We start from the raw sequence: 24,648 nt of genomic DNA on the forward strand, positions 1-24,648 counted from the left end.
TCTCTTTTTTCAAGCCTTTGCCACATAGGTGGAGAATTGTTTTTTTAAGTGGTCTAACGATTAGCCTTCTGCGTTTTTTTAAAAAATGTTATTGTTGCATTATTATCGTACATTGGTTTTAAATGCTGGGTTAGATTGTCTTTTATGTGATTGTTGTTGGACAATCTGGGCTCCCTTTGGAGGAAGGTTGAGATACCAGAACATATAATCAGAAAACAGTGAGTTTTCCATAACTCACTAGCACTAGTGTACCCCCATACTGGCAGAAAACGGTGGGATGCTCTTGAAACGAGAGGACTTTGCCCCCACTTGTATTATTAAAAAATCCCACTTTAGCTCATGTAATGCAAAAATCTGCACCACAACATTTATAACCCCAGATCATATAAGCAGGACTGTGAGACTGTGGACCACAGTTCCCATCATCCCTGGCAATTATGTTTTTTATATATAAAAAAAATCAGTGTGACCGTCTCCTACTTTATTTTTTTACACAGCTATATTCCTAAATGTGTAATTGTTTACAAAATATTTTGATAAATCTAGAAATCCACAAGTTTTCCATCTCTAATAATAAAGGGTCACATGTATCCCGCACAGAAGACACAGTTGTCAAGTCAGCATTCATTTCCCATTTCACTCATCTACCTATTCTCATGCGTAAAAGGTAAAGGTAAAGGTACCCCTGCCCATATGGGCCAGTCTTGCCAGACTCTAGGGTTGTGCGCTCATCTCACTCTATAGGCCGGGAGCCAGCGCTGTCCGCAGACACTTCCGGGTCACGTGGCCAGCGTGACAAGCTGCATCTGGCGAGCCAGCACAGCACACGGAACGCCGTTTACCTTCCCGCTGGTAAGCGGTCCCTATTTATCTACTTGCACCCGGGGGTGCTTTCGAACTGCTAGGTTGGCAGGCGCTGGGACCAAACGACGGGAGCGCACCCCGCCACGGGGATTCGAACCGTCGACCATGCGATTGGCAAGTCCTAGGTGCTGAGGTTTTACCCACAGCGCCACCCGCGTCCCTATTCTCATGCGTACCTATCTCTAAATCAGTTACTTAACTGAAAATGCTGGTAAGTCAACTGATATTAATTCTATAAAATACTTTGTTCAATTAAAAAAAAAACCTTTGGAATGCCACCACAACAAATTACTCTCCCCACTTTGGAAGGCCACTGCTCCAGTAACCCGTGTCCCTTTTTCCTCTAACCTCGTGCGATAGGCAAGGCAATTCCAAGTGTGTTGTGGTTTCCATCGCTCTGCAGTTCTCAAGGCTGCACGGTTCTCCCAACTACACTTTGGACCTTCTCCAACCTGAGGAGTCCTGATGCTTGCCTTACTCCTGGATTCAACTATTGCATGTTCTTAGTCTTTCCCTCCAGTGGAAGGCTGGAGAGCTCCCAACAAGGATGAGTCCAGGTTCCCTGAGATGCTAGACCTGGTGGGTGGCGTTGCTAGAGCTGCTTGAAGTCTGAGAAGTTGATGTCAGAAACCTTGGTATCTTAGGAGCCTGAAGTGGAACAGATGGGATATATCATAAAAAGAGGATGGGTCGCTATCCTCTACCTTTACCCAACCCTGTATAAATGAAGCTGCCTTTTACCAAAACAGACTGTCTGTTCATTTGGCCTAGGGACTTGCCTGAGGTCCTCCACATGTTATTGGTCTGCCAAACACTCATCAGCCCCAGTCAATGTGGCCAAGAGACAGGGATGATGGAGGCTGTCAGCATCTGGAGTGCCACAGGTTAGTCACCCTAGCTCAATAGTGCCTAGGTAAAGGTAAAGGGACCCCTGACCATTAGGTCCAGTCATGACTGACTCTGGGGTTGCGGCGCTCATCTCGCTTTACTGGCCGAGGGAGCCGGCGTACAGCTTCCGGGTCATGTGGCCAGCATGACTAAGCTGCTTCTGGCGAACCAGAGCAGCACACGGAAACACCGTTTACCTTCCCGCCGGAGCAGTACCTATTTATCTACTTGCTCTTTGAATTGGTTTCGAACTGCTAGGTTGGCAGGAGCTGGGACAGAGCAACTGGAGCTCACCCCGTCGCGGGACCTTCTGATCATGCGATTGGCAAGTCCTAGGTGCTGAGGTTTAACCCACAGCGCCACCCGCGTCCATAGTGCCTACTCTAGCCTATTCTGACTGGCAGTGTCTTAGCAGAGGTCTTAGCAGAGGTCGAGAGCAAGTGTGGTGTAGTGATTAAGAGTGATAGACTCGCAATCTGGGGAACCGGGTTCGCGTCTCTGCTCCTCCACATGCAGCTGCTGGGTGACCTTGGGCCAGTCACACTTCTCTGAAGTCTCTCAGCCCCACTCCCCTCACAGAGTGTTTGTTGTGGGGGAGGAAGGGAAAGGAGAATGTTAGCCGCTTTGAGACTCCTTCGGGTAGTGATAAAGCGGGATATCAAATCCAAACTCTTCTTTCCCAGCCTTCTTCCTTGACATCTTTTTAACCACAGGCACTGGGGATTAAATCGGAGCCCTTCTGCATGCAACAGTCACTGATGGTCCCTCCTCAAGAAGGTACTGCAGCAAAACCACTGCCTACACATCCTGCAAACTCTACCTAGGGCACATCCAAATGGGCCACTGGTTGCCTCGCAGGCAGGCAGGTAAAGGAGCAAGACCAAGTCAATTGGGCCCCAGTGCAAGTGGAACGCCAACCTGACCTCAGACCAAATGAGAATCGCTGCTGTCCTTTTTTCCTTCCTCTCCATTTGTCAGTACTGTGTTTTGTTTCATTGTGATTATTTTATCTGCTTTTTAATGGGTTTGTTTTCAGGTGTTTTATTATTGCAAGCTGCCCCAAAGACATTTTAGGTGCCAGCTGCTCTCTGGATCACTCCCAAAGGGCACAGGCTATTTTGAGAGCATCAATTAATATTTTTAACCCTGTCTCCTTTTAAAAATGTAATACTGAAATATTTATTTCCTCTCTTTGTTAGCCATTTGTCCTTCCCGTACATGCTGCTTAATTCCTGTATTTGCATTTGATTTCTTGTTGCTACAAAAAAGGACCATTTATAGGTAATAATGTTTTAAAACAGTGTAAATATTTATGCAGGTGACTTACAGCTGTAACAACAGCATGAACAAAACCAATGATTTCAAAGCAGATAAAATAATAAAATGTGCCAGCTGGCGATATTTAATTGGACTGTGATTCTGTTGCCTTTTTTAAGAAGTTGAAGTTGAGATCCGGCAGCCAGACTTGTAGCTAAACGGATAAATTCCATAGCTGGTCTAATTGCAACCATACCAAAGTTGCACTATTTCCTAGAAAGTATGCATTATGTCTCAATCCACCCTAAATGTCCATTGCAGCATCTTCTACAGCTGTTGACCATGTACATGTTGGCTGGCGGGGGGGGGGGGGGAATAAATAAATAAATATAGAAAGGAGAATTCACTGGATTCCAGGATCCAAGTATGGGACAAGTACTTGCAGAACCATAGAATTGTAGAGTTTGAAGAGACCATGAGGGTAATCTAGTCCAACCTTGTGCAATGCATGAATCTTTTCCCCAATGAGATTAAGATTCTCATGCTCTACCAACTGAGCTATACCAGTGAGAGAGCCCCAGCAGAGGCCTGCGGCCACATTTCAACATTGCACCTCAACATCCTCACTGAGGTGTTTTGTGCGAGGGAGGATCTTTATGGTTTTGGGGTATATATATGTGTGTGTGTGTGTGTGTGTGTGAGTGAGTGTGAGTGAGAGAGAGAGAATCTGCAAGCATTAAGGTCCCCCCCAAGTCTGCAGATATCTCATTCTCTTGGGTAATTGAATAATTTTTGGCTCCATAAGGATCCTATTAATCCTCCCCTCTGTTACAGGATAATGGGGCCCTTTGCCCTAATATTTGCTCCACTTGCATTTCAAAGAGAATATAGGCAGTTAAGGGTGTTCTGTTAGAGATTGATTGTAAAGATTAGACCAGGCATAGGCAAACTCGGCCCTCCAGATGTTTTGGGACTACAATTCCCATCATCCCTAGTTAACAGGGCCAGTAGTCAGGGATGATGGGAGTTGTAGTTCCAAAACATCTGGAGGGCCGAGTTTGCCTATGCCTGGATTAGACCAAGGTCCTCCAACCAGATCTGGTATTCTGTTTCCAACAGAGCAGCCAAATGCCTTTGGGCAGTGCTCACTAGCATATGAAGGTGATGGCCCGCCTGAATTCTCTCTTCCTAGTACCTGGCGTCCGGAGATAGAGTACTTGTGTAGATGGAAGTTCCATTTAGAGAAATCTACCACCCACAAGCTTGTCTAAGTACCAAAATCAACAATGTGCTGCGTGAATAGCTGTAATTATATGAAAACGGCTACACATTTTTGCTCCTTAGAAATTGTAATTTCCTGGCTCAATTAGGCGTTCTAACACCGAACTGTCTCTTATATTAAATTTCTTCTGGAGATCTATTTACCACTATGAACGTTACAGCTCTCAGTCCATCTTTAAGAAAACATTCTAGAAACTGCTAAGAGCAGGCGTAATCTTTTCCACTGGGAGACAGTACCACTTAGCCAATCTCTGAGAAACTACTGTATTAATACATATATAAACAAGTCAGTTTAAATGGGAGCCAGTTGAATGCAATGCTCTGTTAATCCACAGCAGGGCTTCACCTAATCGCTGATCAAATATTTAAGGCCCTCTAGTGAACATGCCGTGATCAATGGAACTGACTCCCACCAAGTTAAGTGTGTATAGGATTTCAGCTACAGAGAAAACGTAATTCTATTTTTTTACTGGGTCAGTTAATGACTGTGTAGTGCAAGTGTCAGAACCTGTGTCCAGCAGACTAATTTCACAGGGAGGAAAAGAAGGAAGGGAAGGGGACAAGAACAGAGGGAGTGATGAAGAGCAGTGGGAAGCAAGGAAGCCCTGGCAAGGAATCAGTTCAAGAGTGATCTGTCCCTTCCTCCACAGCCCACTGGGAGGGGCATCAAAGAAAAGAAAGGTGCAAGAATGGATGTTTCCTCCCACCACTGGCATGGAAGTTGCACCTCAGATTGCACCTGTGGGAATACAGCCCTCCAGAGGAGAAAAATGGCGCCCATTCTTGAAATACAAGCTTTCAAGTTTTGAAACCCTTTTGTTGTGGTGATGGTGGTGGTTGAGAATGAGAAAACAGAGGTAATTGGGTAGCAAAAAGAGAGAGAAATATTCCCGAAAAGCTCTAGTTCCAATCAACTATAACATGAGTAGTCTTGGTTGCTTTCTCATAATTTTGGCACCGTTGCATGTAACTTGAGTATGTGTACAAAGGCTTGTCCTTCAGCGTTTTCTTCTTCCCTTGTACTAAAAAACGAGAATTAAAACCTACTGTCTTTTCAATAAGATTCATTACTGTGTATGGATGTCCTTTATGTGTGGGAGTGTCACTCTTTTCACTTTCACATTTTGACGCCATATTTCTTCAAGAAAGCAAACAGCCCCCTGCCATTATTATATGCATTGCATTCTGAGGTGTAATGGGAAGAAGAATCCTAAAGCATGCATACAGCGTGAAAATGAGACAGTACACCCTCTCCTTAAATGAACATTCACATAACTTCATGTACCGTATTTCACTAGTCTTCGGTATCTATGCTTCTCTCACAATTGTACCCCACACTTTTCCCAAAAAGCTCAAATTGGCATACATGGCGTTACTCCATTTTATCTTCACATCTGTGCAGAATGTTAACTCGACCAAAGTCACCCCAGGTCAGCACCTGACATATCATGCCTTGGCAGGGCCTACTGCTGACAAAGTTCTTGGGACTCCATTTTGGGAAAACAAATCTGGCTCAGCACTTTTAACCAATACAATTAGGCCTACCTACCATTCTAATTTCCCACAATGCCCTGCATCAATGCTATGTAAGATATTTTAATAGTAGCGAGACCCAGTTTCCCAACACTGCTTGCAGAACTGCTACATGTGATTCAGTGGGGGGGTAACACATTTTAGGGAAAGTGTTCAGTGCCGTACCAAGCAGCTTCTCTTTTTGAAATAATAAATAAATTTGATTTATCTCCTGCCCTCCTTCTCAAAGGAGTCCAGGGTGACCAACACAGCAATGGAAAAACTATTTTCCCCCAAACGCACAACTAAAAACAGTTTTAAAGCATCATTAAAAAACCAGCTAAAAACATTCCAAAACAGTTTAAAACATTATTAACCAGTAACAAACCATTTGGCATTGAGCAGAGCAGATCATGAATTAATCGGGATTGTCAATTGTTTTAAGATGTGAAGGACTTCCATGCAATGCAATAAAACCTGACATTTCTATGGAATTAACTAAAACAACTTTATAAACCGCTTAGTATTTGAAAATCTCTAGGTGGTGTACGACAGAAAACCCCCGATATCATTAAAGCAAAAATACAAACTAAAAGCAACAAAACAGCAATATAAGAGCATCTAAAAACAAATAAAGCAGGACTCTGGGCGATTCACTACATATGTGCAGAATGCTGTATTTTATCATTCTTAACAGTGTTGTGTATGATAGTTTGACAGTAACTAGAGGAGTTTCATCAAGGATCCTAAAGAAAAAGACAACAACATTTGAAATATTATCACTCATATAAAATCACCTAATATCAGAGAGTGCAGATGAGTCTCTGAGCACAGCGGAGTCTGCATTCGTTTGTACCAGAGGAGATCTAATCACTAATGAAAAACCCATCAGTCTGACCTGGAGACAACAATGATGTCGTCACAGCTAGCAGTGTCTGTGACTTTAATAACGTTGGTGTCTGCAAGCCCTGCCTGAACTGATCTTGATAACAAAAGAGAATGCTTTCTGAACTGACTCCAAAAGCAAATGGAAGAGGGGAGATGGTTTCAAGACAAACCCGCTGCGTTGTGTGCCAGTTGTTTATAGACTGGGTTTCAGGAGTTGTCCATGCTGTGAGATTATATACACTTTATCAATAAAGGTTGTGGGGCCCTTCTCCTCACTAGAGCCCACTGCCTCTCTCTCAATGGAGTGCACCTCTAGGGGTGAAGCCAAACTGCTGTCTTGGCAGCACCGAAGTGACCCAGGCCAAAAGCCTTGCCTAGACAACAAGACCCTCCTGCTGCTGTGGTCCAAAGGAAAACAGAGCAATACCTTTGGCACCAGCTTGGCATCAGGAAATGCCAGGATGCATACAAGGTGCCATCCAACCATCTTAGGTACTCCACTCTGGATTTGTGTAGGGCTTAATCCATAGCCATTTCTCCTCCCAGATGTCCCACAAGGCAGCGGAGGTTTAGGATCAGAGTTTTCCTTCTCCTAGATGGCTGACAAGCCCCATCAGCCCCCTCTAAAGCACGGGCAGAAACTGGCTTCTTGACTGTTGGACCCACTATTGGTCTTGTCCTTGCAATCCGCCATGGCCTGTCTTCACATGCAGGGGAAGTCCCTAACACACGGAGGGGTTGAGACCCATCAGCTCCCCTCACCTGGTTTAGCTGGCCAGTCAAAGCCATATGTGAGAGCTGAGTGCAGGTTAGGGACCAAAGGTGGAAAAACTACCCCAGAAGGAGCATGATGTGTCCCCCAACCAGAGGTTCTACCCCTCCCCAAACACCCTATTACACCCTTAAGGTGTTATAAGTCCCTGAGTAATCAAAGGGACAGAGATATCATGTGATATACAGGCAGTGTGAAAAGAGGCGCTTTTGCTTTCCCCACTTAGCAAGAATGCCATTTAGGAAGCCTTGCAAGACAATGTGATTATATGTTTTGCAAGGCATTAAAAGGCAAGCACTCTTGAAATACCCCCACATTTTCCATCCAAGTGCAGGACTCTTGATTGAAACTTGAAATGGTGTTTCTGCAGGGAGATAAAATATCATAGACAGAAACAGGTGCTCAGGAGCCCTTCACACATGCTTGCATATCATTTAATCTCTTTCACCATATGATGACTGGCAGCTGAATGTGTGAATGGACTCTGTTTGAAAGCACTGTATCAGAGTTCTAGGCATGCTGTTTGATCTGGTAAAGTTCGCTCATTCCTACAAAGTGACCACAATGGTCCAGTCTCCAAGTGGTGAACTTACGTACCTGTTTGAACTACCTTAGTTATGAGCACCCACCTTCTCTCCTAGTGCTACAGTTGTCACCCTTAAAAAATACCTGACACCACATAACTTTAAGCATCTCAAGCCATCCTATTCTAACTAGCAGTACTTTGAAATAATTGGCTGTTAGTTTACCAGGCATTTATATCAAAAGTCCTCCCCACCCCAAGTGCCGGGAACAATAAACCCTCTCGAGTCACTTCCCCGCAACAGCTTTCGAGCACACCAAATAAAAATTTAATAGTAGCTGTAGCAGCTGTTATTATTTCAGAACAAATCACCCCCATAAAATGTTCTCGAAGGACCTGATCCTAAGGCTGCTGCCCAGTGCACACTTACCTGTGAGAAAGGCCCATTGAATAATCAGATCAGATGGGTAATTTTTGGTGCCACCAAGGTTGTTGCTCTGTTAGATGTGGCTGACACGACTGCTTCCAACATCCCTCCCCACTAGTTCGTCTGCTCTGCAGTACAGTTGTATCTCGGGTTACAAACGCTTCAGGTTACAGATTCCACTAACCCAGAAATAGTGCTTCAGGTTAAGAACTTTGCTTCAGGATGAGAACAGAGATCATGCTCTGGCGGCGCAGCGGCAGCAGGAGGCCCCATTAGCTAAAGTGGTGCTTCAGGTTAAGAACAGTTTCAGGTTAAGAACAGACCTCCGGAATGAATTAAGTACTTAACCCGAGGTACCACTGTACTATCCAGCAGAGCTGTTCTGGGTCGTTCAAATTTTCTTCGTGTTGGGGAGATGTTCAGGAAATCTTGGTCCTGTAGGTGGGGTTGCACTCTCCAGAATTAAGGAGGCTGATGGGTATTTATGTGTGTTCTTATATGACCTGCTGACCTTGCCCTTGGAAGCCCAAGTAGTCCCTGTAACACAAGCCACTTTTCACCCTGGTATCATCTTGTTTAGATTACAGTGGTATCTCGGGTTACAGACGCTTCAGGTTACAGACTCCACTAACCCAGAAATAGTACCTTAGGTTAAGAATTTTGCTTCAGGATGAGAACAGAAATTGCACGGCGGCGGCAGGAGGCCCCATTAGTTAAGTGGTTAAGAACAGTTTCAGGTTAAGAATGAATTAAGTTCTTAACTCAAGGTACCACTGTACTCAATGCTTTATGCTTGCAGCTACCTCTGAAATCTGCCTTGGAAGTCAGCACCTGAATTCCAGACTAGGACAAGGCATAGGGAACACATTTCACCAATTTTTAAAGAACTGCACCAGATACCTGTCCATTTCTAAATACATTTCAAACATCTGGTTTTAACCTTTCAAGACCTGAAAGGGAGCCAGTTGTATGAAGGACCGTCGTTTCCCGTTGTGAATCAAGCCACAGCAATTAAGATTATCCTCAGAGGCCCTTCTTTGCGGCAGTGACTGCAAAGAACTGACAGTAGAGAGCTTTTCCACTTGATAATACCTTTATACGGAGGTGTACCTGCCACTGACTGACTGTCATTTGTTGTTGTTTTGGTACCTGGTGAAAACTTTTATATTTATCCATTTCATTGAAAATTTACCTGCTCTACAGCTGTCTTCTGCTCTGTTCTGTAGTTTTGTTGTAGAATCGTGGCTTTACTTTTTTTATGTTATCTGCTTTGGGAGCCTCCCTGGTGGAAAAGAAACAGAGCAAATATATTCAATGAATGAATTAATCCATGTGCACGAACATTAAGATGCCAAATAGCACACAGCCTGCCATTTCAGCGGCTGCATTGATGAGGCTCGTTTGAGCTCTTAAGTGTCATACCATGTTATAGGACAGCTATGTTTTTCTAATCAGTCTGTGACAAAAGGCAAACAAATGCTCTCTGCATTAAATCAGCACAGGACAGGCCATTGGAGAGGAAATTAATGCAGCATACAGCATACGGGGAAAAACCAACAGCACTAGGTAGAGTTGCTTTGGCAATTTTCCTTGGTATGAAAACAGGAGTGTCACAAGCAGTGTTCGAAACTCCCATTGTTCTAGGCGCGTTTTGCGACATGGAATTTCATTAGCGCGAGCCGTTTCTGAACTCTGGGTGCAGTACTGTGCCTAAGATTTCAGATTAAAACTGGAGAGTGGAAGGAAAGGAGGACCTTTTTCTGCCTCCCCATTTCCAGCTCCTCTCTGAAGACTGGAGAAGGGACCCTCTTAAGAATATTGGGGGGGGGGGGAGGCAGGGGAAGCATGGCTTTGTTTTTTGCAGTCTTCAGATGAGGACTAGACGATGTGAAAAATGAATATAGGATTTTAGCTGCAGTTCATTCATTTTCAGCTTTGCATTCTTGTTATTAAAAAAGCATGCCTAGACATTCTGTTGTTGCACCCATAACCTAGGTTTAAGGTGCCATTTAGCTCCTAGTGTTCATTAAACCTAGGTTTAAGGTGCCATTTAGCTCCTACCCTAGGGTATACCATTAATCAGAATCCACCACATAGTTCAGGATGATTAAACCCACTAGATTGTGGCCACTATAAACTTAACAAAGAGAACTTGCTGAAAGTAAAAGATGTTCGTGAGTGGTGGACTCGTCTTCCTTGGAGGTTATTAAGCAGTGTTTGGATGGTAATCTACCATGTATGATTTAGTTGAGATTCCTGCATTGCAGAGGGTTGGACTAGATGTCCCTTCCAACACTGCAATTCTAGGATTCTACAATTTTATGATTGTGAGGGAAAAACAGGAGAGAGACCCTGTGTGTCACCCAGCTCTCCTTGGAAGAAGTTGGGATAAAAATACTGCATAAGATTTATCTTCCATCTCAGTCGTACATACAGAAATAGTCACACTAGTGTTTTTACAGCAAAACTGCAGAGTCCTTGGAGGCTAACAAATGTATGATGGCATTTAATCCACTAATTAAGTGGGTTGTAATCCTGAGTGTTAATCCTGAGTTGCAGGTACATGGTTAGAGGGAGGGATTGTAAGAAGTTAGGATAGAAGGAAATTAAATGCAGCAAAGTAACAGACACTTATGATCAGTGCTTTTTTTCTATAAAAAAAAAATGTTTAGGGGTACTCTCATTTTCCTACTCATATTGAAATACTGCCCCTCAATGAGGCCAAACTTAGATTCACAAAATGTTTGGGGGTATGTGTACCCTGCGTACCCCGGGAAAGAAGCACTGCTTATGATGATGGACGTAACCCTAAATTACGGAAATTCACAAAGCAGTTGGCTTGATGGCAGAGACATCCTGGCACTGCTAAATCAAGCAACAACACATAGAAATCCCTTGTGTGCCTTCAATCCACAAGTGATAGCATTGGAATTCTTGATGCATTGTTATCAAGCAGGTTTCACTTGACAGCCTCCCCTTGAAATGGATTTGCTCCAGGATAGCTACTTTTAAGTTTACGGAGTATTCGCCAGATAGATCTGATGAAGTGAAAGACAACAAAAACCTCATGCCGTAACAAATGAGCTGGTTTTTAAGGTGCCACAAGGCTCTTTGCAGTTAGGCACCCATCTAACCCGTGTTAAAAGCTAAGGATCTCGACGTCTGACAAGGCAGTTTGGGGTGGATCAAAACTGGCCTTGCCAGATTATATACATTTCCCCCTTTTTTTCTCATGGACCAACACGACCGGCTTACTTTGCTTTTGGGTGTGCCCAACGGCAGAAGAAGAAAAAGAAGAAACTGAATGTAATGTTTACACTGCCATCTTGACGACTCGCCAGTGTGCGAACTAACTGAAGGGAAAATGAGTAATGGAAGTGCCCCAAAGGGAGAAGGAAGCCCTTGCCCGTGGCGACGATTCGCTCGCTCGCTCGCGCGCGCGCAAATAACCAGCACTACCAGTCGTCGGGATGCGATGACACGGGTGTGTGGCCGAAAACTGGGCGGGCTGGAGGGCGGGGGCACCGGGGCTTTTCGGCTGGAGAGGAGTTATATGCGCTGCAAGGAGCGGAGGTGGGGGGGGGACGGGACCTCAAGCTCGGCGGCTGCCATTTCCCAGGGCAGAAGGCGGGAAGGCGATGAGGAGGAGACAGGGGAGGAGCGCGCCGGAGCCGGAGAGCTCCAGCCGCCGCCGACACCTCCTGCTCCTCCTCTCCCAGGCGGGAGAGCCGACGAGGAGCGAGCTGCGCGGCTCCGGAGCAATGGCCGCGTTCCCCGGCGGCAGCGGAGTGTCGTGGCCGCGCTCGCCGCCCGGCGCGGCTCTCGCCACGGCTTTGGGATGGGAGCCGCTGCCGGGGCTGCAGATCCGCTCGCGCTCCGTGGAGCAGACGCTGGTGCCGCTCGTGGCGCAGGTAGCAAGCTACTCGCGGGCGCTCCGTCCTTTCTGCCGGGATCCCCTCTCCCTCAACCTGCTTCCCTCCTCAACCCCCCCCCCCCGATCCTGAATGCAATCCGGAGCCGCTCCGAATCGGGGCCGCCTCCCCCGGGGGGGGGGGCTTTGCGCGCGCAGAAGTCCCCGTTTCTACTTTCGCCCGCTTCTTAGCCATCGCTTTCCCGGGTAGAGTTTTAAGGTGTTGGGGGTTTGGTGGTGGTGTGTTTTTTGGGGGGGAGGGGGGGAGGGAGGGTGTTTGCATAAAGCATGCATAAATGCATACCTTGCTTGCAAAAACCCTCCCGATTTGACGATCTCTCCTCCCCCCCCCCCGCCATCCCCCTTTTCCCCTCCCGGCCAAAAATCTGCAAAGAGAGCGATTCCGAACATCGGTTTGTCCGCACGGGAGCCGCTCGGCTAAATCGAGACCTTTTTAAAAATAAATAAATGAAGCCCCCACCCCCTTTTTTTTAAACATCCGACTAAAAGAGTTTTGTGCTCAGAGGGGGAAACCTTTTGGATTCCCAGCCCGGCCTTTGTTGTGCTTTTTCATTGTGTTTTCCGCTTTCCTGGGGCCCAGGACTTCGTTAGATCCATCGCTAGCTGTGCAGGACTTTAAAAAAAGAGAGAGTTTCCACTAACTTCCGGAGGATTAGCAGCGGCGTTCAGCGCAGCCTTGCACTTCGTAGCGAAGTTTTTGCACGACCGATTGTGTATGTGTGTGTGTGTTTTAGAGTTAATATTGCATGGCTGTGTTACCTTATCCGAGAACGATGTGCAGCACGTATCCCTTGTAGGCTGCCTGCAAGGCTGCAGGGCAGGAATTTCAGCAAGGACAAATGCGGTGCACGAGCCACTTCAGCGCCCAAGTGCTCCACAAATAGTGCCCTAGAACTTGCGTAGGTGTATTTACTCCCATGATCGCCCCGTGCGCTTTACCGCAATGGCTCCAGATTAAGGAATGCCGTGCTTTATTTGAAGTTAGGACCAAGTTCTTCAACAGAGGAAGGGTGTACGAGCAAGCCGTTACCCCTTACTTAAAACAAGTGCATCTGAAAAGAGCAAAACTTATTCCCGAGTAAAAGTATGCACTAAGAAATTCACTTGCACGATAACAATGGAAAAGAAGGAGGAGCTGTACAAAAGGCATCATCTTGTTCTTGTGCTGTGGAAATGTTCTGTTGAGCACCCTGGTGGGTTGTGTCCAGTGGTATCAACCTTAGAAAACAGCTAGGTCTGCTTACTGCGGACCAATCCCTTTCCTGCTAGTCCGCTTGAGCAGGAGAGGATTGTTAAACCGCAACATTAATTTTGTAGAATGTTGATGTCTGTGGGTGTGCAGGGAATTTCAAATATCTCACTTTGGCAGCCAGAAAGAGTGGGAAATCTGAGCAAAACAGTAACGGAACCATACTTGGAAACATCATTTTTGACATTCTTGGTGAATGTATTGCTTTTAAAAGCTGTGCAGAATCGTGTGCACATAAGAGACTGCTGACAGTAACTAATCAATGCTTATGGAAATGAACAGTATAGGATTGCATTGTACATAGTTTGTTGCAAACAAAGTTACTCAGAATGATGGTGCTCTGTTGCTTTGTAAACTGGAGTGTTATCAAGTTCTGTCTAAATTTGCTTACTGTAACCTGGTTCCCTCCAGGTGTTCCTTGATTACAATTCCCAAAGTTCTGACCATTAGCCATCATGGCTGGGGTCAAAAATATCTGCGGGGCAACCAGTTTGGTAAATACAGGTTTATTGTTTAGAAAAGAAGCCCACAAAATTACTAGCCCATATATATTTTTAACTGTCCTCTCTGCCCATACAAATTCCCATTAGTGATTTGTGGCTCATTACCACGAGAATTACCGTACCAACTTGCTTTGAAAAGCTACCGTACTTTGCTTGATCATCTGATGGTGAGTCTCAATTTCCATAGGCAGCCATGCGGCAAGAATATTGGGTGCTATCCAACCAGCCCTTTAGTGCAAATATTTCTGCTTGCACAATGGCATTTCCCTGTGTCCTCTTCCTACACGCATTTTAAATCCTGCCCAAATCTGCTCTGGAGGGGGTGGGTAGCAGAAAACCAGAACAGATGTGGGAGGGAGTTCCCTTGTGGAAACAGAAATCATTGCGCTGACAGAACAAGTCAGTAGAATCCCATCCATTGAAACCATTTACATTGTGCAATGCGGTCTGCAGCGTGAAGTTATAGCCTAGGTTGGTGAGAATGGAGGGGAAATATCCAATAGTTTTCAGGTTGACCTTTAAAAAAAGGTAGGACAGCTGGAAATAACAGAAACAAAGTACAGTGGTACCTCGGGTTAATTCGTTCCGGAGGTCCGTACTTAACCTGAAACTGTTCTTAACCTGAAGCACCACTTTAGCTAATGGGGCCTCCTGCTGCTGCTGCGCCGCCAGAGCCCGATTTCTGTTCTGAAGCAAAGTTCTTAACCTGAAGCACTATTTCTGGGTTAGCGGAGTCTGTAACCTGAAGCGTATGTAACCTGAAGCATATGTAACCCGAGGTACCACTGTATATGCAAATCCCAACTTTAGGAAAGAATCCATTTAGTCTTGTTTCTAAGTATTACCTAAGTTTGTAAGTTGTAAACAGCTGGAAGCTGTAATTCTAAGTATTTCTGAGTAAATAAGCACAGGATTGAGTTACATGCAAACCTTTCCCAGTAATTCCCATAAAGTTAAAAATGGTTTAAATTGGGGTGGTAAACTTGTGACCCTCTGGAAGTTGTTGGGCTCCTGCGTCCCTCAGCCCCAACCATCATGGCTAATGATCAGGGGCGGTGAGAACTTGCAATTTAGCAACCTCTTTCCATCCCTGGCTTAAAGTATACACTAGTTAGATGTGCATTGATGCGCAGGCAGCCACTCACAGAATTCCAGACCCAATAATGGGCCAAATAGATCTTTTACCATGCATTGGACCAAAACTTTTTGTTCTGAAAACTTTGGAATACTTAAAGTAAAGGTAAAGGGACCCCTGTGCATTAGGTCCAGTCGTGACCAACTCTGGGGTTGCGGCACTCATCTCGCTTTACAGGCCAAGGGAGCCAGCGTACAGCTTCCAGGTCATGTGGCCAGCATGACTAAGCCGCTTCTGGCGAACCAGAGCAGCGCACAGAAACGGCGTATGCCTTCCCGCCTGAGCGGTACCTATTTATCTACTTGCACTTTTATGTGCTTTCGAACTGCTGGGTTGGCAGGAGCAGGGACCGAGCAACGGGAGCTCACCCCGTCGCGGGGTTTGAACCGCCGACCTTGTGATCGGCAAGTCCTAGGCTCTGTGGTTTAACCCACAGCGCCACCCGCGTCCCTGGAATACTTAGCCAAGATTAAATAAGTAGCATATACAGGTGCGACAGCCTCCCTGTGGAAATGGGGAGTTGCCTGTACACCATGCTTGCTGGCAGCTCGAGTTTGGGCTGAACTGAAATGCTCCCTCTTTCCCTAATGTGTATATCCTCTTTTTTGTCACCACAAAGCCAAATAGGAGAGAGAACAATGCTTCTTGCACATAGTGTGCTATCTTGCGGGGAGGAAATGGTGTCTTGTGACAGTGCGAGACACCGTGCCTATGAACAAATAAGTCTTGTGGCACCCTAAAGGCTAACAAATGTATTATGGCATTCGTTTTCATGGACAAAAGACCACTTTCTCGATGAGGGCAGCAAACGGAGGTGGCAGTAACAAAAGATGATTGGGGAGTTTTGAAGCTTCATTAATATTTGGAAAGTTGACCTGGGAATTTTTGACTACTTAAAGGTCAGGCACTTTGATGGAGCAGTAGAGTTGTGGGTCTATGAATTTAGTACAGGCCCTAAGATGGCTCACATCATGAATGAAAACAGACACAACTAAACCACACTAATCAATGTAAATATTTTTAAAGCTCTATCAGACAATGTTTCTCTGTCCTCCTGTTCCAGCTACTCCGCTCTGTTCCACTAGTTGTCATGTTTTTGTCTCCTCCCACTCACTTAACATTTCGTGCCATCGAGTAATTATGGGCTACCTTGAGTCTCTCTGTATTTCTCTTGTGTATTGGTAGTGCAGTTTGGCTACATAAACATAGAAGAAGAAGACTTGAGTCAAGCACTTGCCATAGTGAGTCATTTGTAGTTGCCCACAGGAATATATTCTTCCACCTTTCTTACTTAGGGTAGCGTTGCGGCATCAGGAATCGCTTCAGAGCTAATTTAGGGAGCTGTTGTTGTTTAGTCGTTTAGTTGTGTCCAACTCTTCGTGACTCCATGGACCAGAGCATGCCAGGCCCTCCTGTCTTCTGCTGCCTCCCACAGTTTGGTCAAACTCATGTTTGTATCTTCAAGAACACTGTCCAACCATCTCGTCCTCTGTCATCCCTTCTCCTTGTGCCCTCATACCAAACATTGTCCATTTAGCCTAGTATTGTCTGTACTGACTTATTGCAGCCACGCAGGGTCCCAGGAAGAGAGAGGATTTTCCATAAGCTGCTACCTGACTGATCCTTTTTTTTAAAATTGATCATTAAACCTGAGACTGAAGCATGGGTTCAAGCACTTAGCTGGGCCCAGTGTCTCCTAGCTGTGTTTGATTGAAGGGGCAAGGCTGACTGCTTTCAGCTCAGAATCTTTCCCCAACTTATTTGTCACTGTTAGATATATAATGATCTCCCATGTGTAGAATATTTTTCTCCCTCCACATCCAGGGTCTCCTCAATACGTTCAGAATCTACCATTTTCTTACAGAATATGTTGTTTAAGAACTTATGTGCCTTCCTGCCTGTTATATCTGCTCCTAGATCTTTTCGCAATATCACCGTTGTCATATTACTTCCCCTCCGTCTGTTGCTGTGATCCTATCTCGTGCTTTGACTCTGGTTGCTGGCTTTTAATCCTTGGCTGCATCAGCTTCAAGTTTCTAGTCTTACCTTTAAGAATTTCCATTAGTAGATCCCTTCTCCCATCTCCCCTTATTCCAAGGTATTTCCTCTAGAAATGACATAACTGCGGAATCTCCAACTAGTTTAGAATATGGTAGAATATGATCTTGGCAATATCAGCTGCCATGGGTACATTAACACGACTTTATTCCTTTGCTGTGGTGATTATTTTTTACAAGCTATAATCAAAATCAGGGCTACAGTGCTGATTTTTCAAGGCATCTACCAGCTTGGGCAAGAGAGGTTGAAAGGTCAGATATGCTAGCTGCAAACATTTCCACTAATGTATTTTTCAGTGGAAAGAAAAATCTCATTTCTAAAACTGCATTGTTTCACAACGTTTATTGGAATATAATTGGATACATTACCAGTAAGATTGGGCCATTTCAAAGTTGTACTTTAACTGGTTTCAGGTCACTATCCCTAGGAAGCAATTACGCATAGCTCTTTGGGTATGCTAAAATTACTACGTTAATAGCTTTCAGCCCCTTAATGTTATTCACCCACCCCCAAATTTAAACATTGCAAAGGAAGTATATGCTATTGAGCTGTCATGCATTTGGATATTCTTGGATATAAATATTCCAATAAAAAAAAAAATTCCAAGCAAAGAATTGAATTTGTTTGAATATATTCAAATAATAACTTCCAAGTAATAATTTTCAAGTAAAGCATTGAATTAAACTATACTAAGTGCACTTTATGAATTTCCTCCCTATAATCAGCTATTTCAGTTTAACTACTTTTGATAGGTTGAAGAACTTTTGAGATCCATATACTGTACCTCATTACACTGTACTTTTGCATATTTACTTACTACATGCATTACAACAAAAACATGCTGTACTGGATCACAGTTATATAGGGTATTCAGAAATGTTAAGATTTAAACATTTCAAAAAAAAACAAAAACAAAAAACAACCCCACATCACTGGGACTCAGAATCATGTATTCCCACCATGTATAGGAAGTTAAATGTGACCCGAGATATATAGAGGCAGATGATTTCTGATTCGTTTGATTTTAACTTTCCCTCCTCCCCTTTCAGGAGGTGGAAGGTATGTGGAAATTAGGCAAAATGCAGAACTGCGCATATGCTTATGTCACATTTTATTTCCTATGTGTGGTGGTGAATGTGGACTTATGCGGAGGCACGCCCCATTGCATTCCTGGGGTTGTCAGTGTTTGAACCAACCATACAAATACTGCACCCCTCTTTTCCGTATATACTAAAGACGGAGTACACGTGCCCTTGGATATTCCAGCTATCACCATGACAATTGTTATCATATCTGGTATTTGGCATAATATGGCTGAGTGTTGGATTAGGATCTTGGACAGGGGTAGGCAACCTAAGGCCCATGGGCCACAAGCGGCCCATGGGGGTCGTTTAACCGGCCCCCGAGCCGCCCGCTTGGCGAGTCCCTGCATTCTGCGCTAAACTGGCGCAGCGCGAGAACTCACTTCCACGGTGCTGGAAATCGCGTCTGTGCATGCTCAGATCCCGGAAATCATGTCTGCGCAGATGCCAGAAATTGCGGCTGCGCGTTCTCATGCGCACATGCGATCTGGCCCACAGAAGGATCTCCGCTGGAGTGAACCGGCCCAGGCGAGGTAAACCTTGCCGACCCCTGACTAGGAGTTCAGGGTTCAAATCCCTACTTAGACCTGAAGCAGTCACTAACTCCCAGTACCACAAGGTTGTTGTTAGGATAAGAGGGGGGAAAGCCATGTACAGTGGTACCTAGGGTTAAGAACTTAATTCGTTCTGGAGGTCTGTTCTTAACCTGAAACTGTTCTTAACCTGAAGCACCACTTTAGCTAATGGGGCCCTCCTGCTGCTGCTCGCCGCCGCCGCCGCGCGATTTCTGTTCTCATCCTGAAACAAAAGTTCTTAACCCGAGGTGATATTTCTGGGTTAGCGGAGCCTGTAACCTGAAGCGTATGTAACCCGAGGTACCATTGTATAACCTTGGGCTTCTTGCAGGAGAGGTAGGTTTGAAGCGGAACGCACTTCCAGCAGATGTCAAAGCGATAAACAACTACCTGACATTCAGAAGACATCTTAAGGCAGCCCTGTTCAGGGAAGTTTTTAACGTGTGATATTTTATTGTATTTTTGCTTTCTATGGAAGCCGCCCAGAGTGGCTGGGGAGGCCCAGCCAGATGGGCGGGGTATAAATAATAAATTATTATTTATTATTATTATTATTATTATTATTATTATTATTATTATTATTATTATAAATGCGGTGAAATAAAAGCTCCCATGTTCCTTCCTTCCGTGTGGAAGTTGTTTGCAGTTGAGCCTTGCAGCTGCAATTGCCTAGGAGGGGGTTTTATCCCCCGGAAAAGAAAGCATTCTTCAAAGGTGTGAAGCTTCTGTTCACCTTAGGTTCCTACCTTATTGCAACCACAGGAATCCTCTTGTTGTTGATGGAGAAACATTCCCTGTCCCTGGGGGTAGTTTACAATGAGCATTCCAAAGTATCAGTTACCCTTTCTAGGTACAGATAGGTAGCCGTGTTGGTCTGCCATGGTCAAAACAAAATAAAAAAATTCCTTCCAGTAGCACCTTAAAGACCAACTGAGTTAGTTCTAGGTATGAGCTTTCGTGTGCATGCACACTTCTTCAGATACACTGAAACAGAAGTCACCGGACTATGCATTGTCCCACCCTCTGCATCTGTAAAGAGCAAGAGGAATGTAGGAGAAACAGGAGATTTTACTGGGATCCGGGAGGGGAGGTTGCCTTGTCAGGTAGGTACAGGTTTTGTTGAGGTTTCTTTTTTCCTGGTATGATACAGTAGAGGAATTTAGCAAGTGGACTTAGCAATAATTGCTTTATTGTTAAAGAACCATACCTGAATCATTCTTTTGTCTGAATGGGGTTATTAGATGAACCAGTAGTAGCATTAATCATGAGTTCGGTAAAACAAAGCTACTACAGAAACACAACAGGTCATGAGATTAAATGCTGGCAGCGTGCTTCTTGCAAAGCGGGGGCGGGGGGGGGGGGAGAAAGGAGGTCTGCAGAACAAGGCCACCTGGAGACACAGCCAAACTGGATACAGAAAAGCAGGCTGCTTCTCACAGCTGATAGTGATGGTGTAAACTGAAGTTTGAAAGCAGATGAGGAGTGTGCATTCCCTAGCTCTCAGTAAGGAATATATAATAATAATACTAATAATAATAATAATAATTTATTATTTATATCCCGCCCATCTGGCTGAGTTTCCCCAGCCACTCTGGGCGGCTCCCAATCAAGTGTTAAAAACAATACAGCGTTAAATATTAAAAACATCCCTTCACATGTCTTTTAAAGATAGGATAGCCGCTTATTTCCTTCACATCTGAAGTGAGGGTGTTCCACAGGGTGGGCGCCACTACCGAGAAGGCCCTCTGTCTGGTTCCCTGTAACCTTACTTCTCACAATGAGGGAACCACCATAAGGCCCTCGGCGCTGGATCTCAGTGTCCGGGCTGAACGATGGGGGTGGAGACGCTCCTTCAGGTATACAGGACCGAGGCTGTTTAGGGCTTTAAAGGTCAGCACCAACACTTTGAATTGTGCTTGGAAACGTACTGGGAGCCAATGCAGATCTCTCAGAACCGGTGTTATGTGGTCCCAGCGGCTACTCCCAGACACCAGTCTAGCCGCCGCATTCTGGATTAATTGCCGTTTCCGGGTCACCTTCAAAGGTAGCCCCACGTAGAGCGCATTGCAGTAGTCCAAGCGGGAGATAACTAGAGCATGCACCACTCTGGCAAGACAGTCCACGGGCAGGTAGGGTCTTAACGGTGCTTTGTGCCTGTTTGACTAGGGGATGTTCTAGAAGCAAAGATCACCAGTGTCGAAGCAATGATTCTTCAACATCAACCCATTTGTTGGACTGGTCATGTTGTGCGAATGCCTGATTATCGTCTTCCAGAGCAACTACACTATTCCAAACTTAAAAATGGAAAGCGTAATGCTGGTGGTCAACAAAAGAGGTTCAAAGACCCTCTCAAGGCAAATCTTTAAAAATGTAGTATAAAGACCGACAACTGGGAAACACTGGCCTGTGAGTGATTAGAGAAGAGCCTTTACCAAAGGTGTCATGGGTTTTGAAGACGCTTGAACTCAGGACGAAAGGGAGACATGCGCTAAGAGGAAGGCACGCTTGGCAAACCCTCACCTTGATTAACTCCCACCCAGAAAGCTATGTTCCCACTGTGGAAGTAGGTGTGGATCCAGAATTGGCCTCCACAGTCACTTACGGACTCACTTTTAAAACCATGTTTATGGAAGACAACCTTACTTGGCTACTAGTGATCGCCAAAGAAGAAATAAGAAGATATTGCACATATTCTAGGGGTTGCCAGCTTGGTGTCTTCTTGTTGTTGTTTAGTTGTTTAGTCGTGTCCGACTCTTCATGACCCCATGGACCAGAGCACGCCAAGCACTCCTGTCTTCCACTGCGTCCCACAGTTTGGTCAGACTCATGTTTGTAGCTTCGAGAACACTGTCCAACCATCTCGTCCTCTGTCGTCCCCTTCTTCTTGTGACCTTCATCTTTCCCAACATCAGGGTCTTTTCCAGGGAGTCTTCTCTTCTCATGAGGTGGCCAAAGTATTGGAGCCTCAGCTTCAGGATCTGTCCTTCCAGTGAGCACTCAGGGCTGATTTCCTTCAGAATGGATAGGTTTGATCTTCTTGCAGTCCATGGGACTCTCAAGGGTCTCCTCCAGCATCATAATTCAAAAGCATAAATTTTTTGGCGATCAGCCTTCTTTATGGTCCAGCTCTCACTTCCACTTCTCACTGTAGACACATAATGCCCACAGAGGCCTTCCTTCCCTGACACCCTCAGAGCCCCCTCCCCTAATTGAAATTAAGCTTGAAAGATCTGAAGTATTGATCCTGCTGTTGTTTTTGAGTCAAAGGATATGAGTCCACCACCCAAACACATTGATCATTTGATAAATTCCAAGTTGTGTTATGATGTTTATGAGCAGCCAATGTAAATCAATTCCCACAGGTTACTCTATCTTTCAACTCATCCCAAACATTTTCTCTCACTTTTGATAATCTGGGTAACAGCAAACAGCTCTGTATCTTGAGTGGCTTGACGTTCCCCTTGCTGTGCAAGATTAACGGAGCACTTCCTCGATTTTTAACATAGACTTAATCTATCAGGTATGCAGCTAAGTAACAGATTTAACTCTTGGTAATATTAATACCACTTGAAGAACTCTAGACGTGTGAGGCTGTATGAGGAAAGAGACGCTTGGTAATAGAATGTCAAGGGTCAGTATACTAAGATACGGTTAAAAAAGAAGCATTCAAAATCAGCATTATATATTCAGGGCATTATTCATTAAAGTGAATGCCCTGCCCCCAAGATTCAGGCTAAATCATGACAAAGTATGAAGTTTACTTCTGTGTGCGCGCGCAAGCATGAGGGAGAAAGAAAGAGAGGCAATTTATGTTAGACTATAAATGATCTGTTAGACGTAAAATCGGAAATTTACATGTGCTATAATTATAAAGATGTCACTGTGTGAGCTGTTCTCTTACAGGCTGCTTATTTGTTTAAATGGAGTGGTGATTTTCAAATTAAAATGTGGGGAAAAGTGAAATCATTTGCGGGGGGCGTTTCCTCAGTTGGAGGATTAGTAATGAATTGCAGCTTTGAAACTCTTTTCTTTATGTAATAGTGTGCAACTGCAGGATAGTGTTGAGTGGGTGGAGCTGTGGTCTAAACCACTGAGCCTCTTGCTGATCGGTAGATTGGCAGTTCGAATCACCACGACAGGGTGAGCTCCCATTGCTCGGTCCCTGCTCCTGCCAACCTAGCAGTTCAAAAGCATGTCGGTGCAAGTAGATAAATAGGTACCACTCCGGTGGGAAGGTAAACGGTGTTTCTGTGCTCTCTAGTTTCCGTCACAGTGTCCCGTTGCACCAGAAGCGGTTTAGTCAAGCTGGCCACATGACCCGGAAAGCTGTCTGTGGACAAACGCCGGCTCCCTCGGCCAGTATAGCGAGATGAGCGCCACAACCCCATAGTTGCCTTTGACTGGACTTAACCGTCCAGGGGTCCTTTAGCTTTTACCTTAGTGCTGAGTACCTTTGATTAGCAGCAAAACACGAGCAGCTGCCAGGAGTTTCTCTGCATTTTGCAAAAAAAACTGTTCAGAACCTGATGCAGTCTGAGTACATTTTATGGGAGTTCTGACACACACCCCCCACAGGGGCCTGTAAATGGGAAATACCTGAATTGGGGCTGCATGTTTGGATTGGATATGAAGCACTGGCTGAGCAAAGGGATTGGAGAGCTATTATGGTATGGTGTGGTATGTCTTTGGCTGGATTTAAATTTCCACTCCTCCATCATGTTTGTGGGTGACCTCAGCCCAGCCTCCCCCAACCTGCTGCCATCCAGATGTTTTGAACTACAACTCCCATCAGCCCCAGCACACCCATTGTACAGGAGCTGTAATCCAAAATATTTGAACAGTACCAGGTTCCAATAGGCTGCCTTTGCCAGATCACACACTCTCAGCCTAATCTGAGAATAATTGCGAGAATAAAAGAGGGGACCATGTGTACCATAATAAATAAAGTAATAAATGCCATTTATAAGCAGGTGTCCATGTATAAATATATTTTGCCTTATAAAAATAAAAGAAAAATTTTTTTTTCTCCCTCACCTTGTATTTTGCATGAACGTAACAAAATTTTGTCACAGCCCTGAAATAAATATGTCATTGGAATAGTTTTAGCTTCACTTCATGTGCAGCTGTGTTATGATTTAGACACAGTTGCTGTCATTTTTTAAAAAAAGGGATATAAAGCAAATTCATGTGTAAACCAGTATCTGAGATCTGGTTGTTCCGAAAGTCCCCCTTTTTGAAGACATTACATGATTTAGAGATATCACTGATCTATTCTCAGCTTTTAAAAACGTTTTGTTCCTAGCAAAGGCTGGGTTATTTAGCAGTTGGTCAGAAAGCAGGCATTCTGGTTTGGTATCATTTCCTCCTGGGCGCATGTGATAAGCTCTTGTCTGCTGTTCCAGAAATGGGAAGAGCTATCTTCTGTGTCATAATTTTGGCTGAGTGCCTGGAGGGGCAATGAGTGGTCTGCATATGTGAGGTTTAATTCCGTAAACTACCTTAAAGTTGACTTTATTATTCCCTGGTGAGTAGCGGGAGGCCTGGGCGTGAGAATGTGGAGCAGATGGTTTATTCTGCCTGCCCTGTGTGAAAGAGACATTTCCACCCCCTTTCTCTTGAGTGTATTGTTCTGCTTCCTCAACTTCGGCTAGTAGGTGATTTTCGAAGGATTTGGGTGATTTTGAGAAGTGGCTTTTGCCTCAC

General features: G+C 44.8%; 1 protein-coding gene across 5 annotated transcripts in view; it reads left to right on the plus strand.

Annotated features, from left to right (window-relative positions):
* Positions 1 to 24,648, plus strand: part of CTNNAL1 (catenin alpha like 1) — a 79,099-nt gene that overhangs the window by 6,029 nt on the left and 48,422 nt on the right. For 3 of the 5 annotated variants that reach the window (XM_081872682.1, XM_081872683.1, XM_081872684.1), the window contains exon 1: positions 12,004 to 12,323. The exons of 1 other annotated variant lie outside the window; for it this stretch is intronic. In XM_081872682.1, coding sequence (XP_081728808.1) covers positions 12,051 to 12,323 — 273 coding nt within the window. In that variant the 5' untranslated portion in view covers positions 12,004 to 12,050. Of the gene's footprint in view, positions 1 to 1,635; positions 1,749 to 12,003; positions 12,324 to 24,648 lie in introns of those variants that run through there. One more of the 5 variants, XM_081872685.1, reaches the window with a different exon arrangement.

Source organism: Podarcis erhardii, assembly GCF_964252035.2.
Source record: "Podarcis erhardii genome assembly, chromosome: 8".
NCBI lineage: Eukaryota > Metazoa > Chordata > Lepidosauria > Squamata > Lacertidae > Podarcis > Podarcis erhardii.